Below are 3,405 nucleotides of genomic sequence, written 5' to 3'. Positions count from 1 at the left end.
CGGGGCATGAACGTTTTTTATTTTATTTTGAAAATCAACAGTTTGCATTATGCAATTAAAAATCCTAACCAATAAAGTAGGGAATAGCTATCCAACTGTTGTTTTAGTTGTATGTTACTTCATATTATAGTTATATCAATGTAATTTACTAAATCATTGTTTTCCCTTGTGTTTCTCATTCTTTCCCTGCCATGTGGTAAAATGTGGTGAACCCATCGCTGTATTTGCTCCAAAGCAAATATTGGCCTTTCTAGTTTAGCATTGAAGTTCATCTGCGTTGGTATACTTTATTATGACAAAAGGGATAAACGTTCAGGCCAACACTGAGTAATCTGGGACTTACCCAAATTTTCGGACGACTCCTTCCGACATTATTTTTTTTCCAGACGACCAACCCATGGACCAACCCCAGGCACGTGCGAACGACGACAAAAACACATCCGACACTACGCACGCCTCCATGTCAGGTAAAACGTTTTCAATTTTTTCATCCTTTCTTATTGCTTTATGATTGTAACCTAAAGCTGGTGGTTTAAGTATTTACCTTGATTGGTCTGTGATAGTATTCACTTACTTTTGTAGGCTTTTATTTGAACCTTGTTAAACAAATACCTTATAACATAGTTTATCAAAAGTACTCCACAGTTTCGTAATGTACCAAAAGCATTAATTTTAGGGTACAGGAGTTGTAAACATGCAGGTCCGAGGAACTATTTCTTTACCTTCTAATGCTCAAGTCACATTTCCAAACCGGGGACCGGCCGTGCATTTCGATTAACAAAAACAATGCCAAAATATAGGTAAATATTTCCCACTATCACTTTTTTTTGTTATTCGGGTAAATCGTTTTTTTTTCGTATGTTAAAGGTCAAATATTGTTCACAAATGACTATATTACATCTGTTTGTATCGTCCAGACGACCCGCCCATGGACCAGCCCCAGACTGATCACCAGGCACGTGCGAACGACGATGGAAACACACCTGACACCACGGACCCCTCCAAACCAGGTAAAAAATCTATAATTTGCATAAGTGATAATACAATTTAATCTCTTTTCATAATGGGACTTCAGTACTTATTGTATATGTAATGTTGCCATGTGGAACATTTAAATGCAACAATTATGCAAATTAGGATTTTAATGCAATTTTTTTACGATAATGCTAAATTTAAGTGGTAAATTATGGGTATTTTCTATTAAAAACAGCAAAAATATAAAAACATACAAGATAATGTCAAACTCAAGTTCCATGGAACTTATCTTCATAATGGGTATTTCATACCCGTGACATGTATAACAGCACAACTACTGTGTTTAAACTGAGCCTCACTATGCGTAAATGTTGACGTGAACAATAAACTGAGTAAAGTATGTTTTTCCTACCAGATGGCGCGCATCCGGGTGGAACGAGCGGCCGCCGTGGTGTCTGTAGCTTCCTCCGCGCCCACCGCAGCTGTCTGGCCGCTGGCATCGCCGTGCTGCTGAGCCTAATCGCAGTGGGACTCGCCCCTCTGACATTTAGCAACAAACAGGTATTGGTCTTGTACCATAAAGCTGTTTCTCTGAATCCCATTTTGTTTTTAGCAGGCTACAAGAAAAAAATTTTCAGTAGTTTTTTCTCAGTTTAATTCTTACGTATTCTGACGTGGGTAAATACCTTAATAGGAAATATCTCAACTGTCGACTACTGTGAAGCGCGACCAGGACGACATACGCCATCTGTCCGCCACTGTTGACGCCTTGAAGCGCGGCCAAGACGCCTTAAAGGGCTACCAAGACGACATGCGTCAACTGTCCGCCGCTGTAAACGCCTTAAAGCGCGAACAAGACGGCATACCCACTGCTGTTGACGACTTAAAACGCGATCTGGACAACGAGCGAAGCCGAATCGCCACCTTGGATCAGCGTCTGCACGTGATTGAGAAGACTTTACGTAATTATTAATTGGGTTTTTAATCTGTTATGTTTTCCTTTGATGTTGATCTATTTGAAAACTTCAGTTGTTTAAAAAGAGGTAATGCAGCTCCCTCGGTACTTACAGTATATGTTAGCGTGTGTGTGAGTGTGTGTGTGTGTGTGTGTGTGTGTGTGTGTGTGTTGGGGGGGTTTGGGTGGAGGGGGTGGCGGTTTTAGTAGGGTAGATTTATTGCATGTATATCATGATTGTTAACATATCCGATCCATAGGTAATTTAAAAAAAAAAAACTTGTTTTTTAGCATCTTGTCCTGAAGGTTACACAATCTGGCGTGGAATCTGCTACAAGGCATTTGACGCACGCAAGTCCTTCAGCGAAGCGGGCGCGACCTGTCGTGCAGACGGCGGCACTCTCGCCATGCCCCGAGACGCTGACACCAACGCCTTCCTGTTCTCCCTGTACATGTCCGTGAACGTCCGTTTTGCCTACTGGATTGGTCTTCACGATCAGACCGAAGAGGGGAAGTTTGAGTGGGTGGACGGTTCTGCACTTGGGCCGTACAACTCCTGGGGTCAGGGAGAACCGGAAAAATATGGGGCCGACGAAGATTGCGTCGCTTACTCCAGAAAAAATTACCGGAGAGACAAATGGATCGACGCACCCTGCCACTATCAGCATAACTTCGTATGCCAGGCTGTTCCAGGTACTTATCATATCCGCATTATTTCCTGAAAACCTTCTTTCTAGTATTTGACACTATCATTAGTTTAAAAAACAAAACGTTAATGCGGGGCACCGGTATATATGTTGGGGGTTTGGGGAAGCGTATTTCGCCTTTTGTTTAACTGGATATGTTGCATGCATTTTCAAAATGATCCATATTTAGCCTGTTCTTGATAAAAAACATGTTTTCTATCATTTTATTTTCTGATTAAACTATTTTTTTCGATTCATATGTCAGGCTGCTCAAGTATTTATTGAATTCGTATTATTTCCTAAAACTTTTCCATACAGTAATCACATGGCATAGTTTACGTACCCAGTAGGAGCGGCAAACCACCATTGCTTTCATCACAAACCATCCTAACTAAATCATTCTACAGCTCATCTCTCATAATTATAACTTTTTTAGGCTGTCCATAGACGACAGGCGGGAGTCTCACCACTACTGTACAGCTGCTCTCCGACCATCCGCAGTCAGCCTAAGTAGTGCAACTTGAAGCAAAACAAAAAAAAATTATAGCATTGCTTTAGATCAACATTTTTTTTCAAAGGTTGAATCTGTACAGTAGAAATACTGAATGGAATGAATCAGTTCTGTTTAATGGTAGTCACTAGTCACGCTTGTTTCCATAAGTACTCATTGACATTTGTCCACTCATTTAGTCAAGGCACAAAATGTCCTTCTGACGGCAGAATTATGTCAATTTACTTGATGACAATAAGGGAAACATTCAGATGCAAGTTTTCCTGAATATTTGGAAG

At 40.7% G+C, this 3,405-nt stretch overlaps 1 protein-coding gene across 1 annotated transcript in view; it reads left to right on the top strand.

Moving 5' to 3' along the window:
* LOC109470065 (CD209 antigen-like) overlaps positions 1 to 2,652 on the top strand; it is a 6,057-nt gene extending 3,405 nt beyond the window's left edge. Inside the window, exons 7-8 of the mRNA XM_019768844.1 lie at positions 1,682 to 1,937; positions 2,222 to 2,652. Of these exons, the coding sequence (XP_019624403.1) occupies positions 1,682 to 1,937; positions 2,222 to 2,652 (687 nt within the window). The remainder of the gene's footprint in view (positions 1 to 1,681; positions 1,938 to 2,221) is intronic.
* Positions 2,653 to 3,405: the final 753 nt, after the last annotated feature.

Source organism: Branchiostoma belcheri, unplaced genomic scaffold, assembly GCF_001625305.1.
Source record: "Branchiostoma belcheri isolate BF01 breed outbred unplaced genomic scaffold, Haploidv18h27 scaffold219, whole genome shotgun sequence".
Classification (NCBI taxonomy): Eukaryota; Metazoa; Chordata; class Leptocardii; order Amphioxiformes; family Branchiostomatidae; genus Branchiostoma; species Branchiostoma belcheri.
Note: the sequence above shows the minus strand (reverse complement) of the source record. Positions and strands in the feature narration are given on the sequence as shown.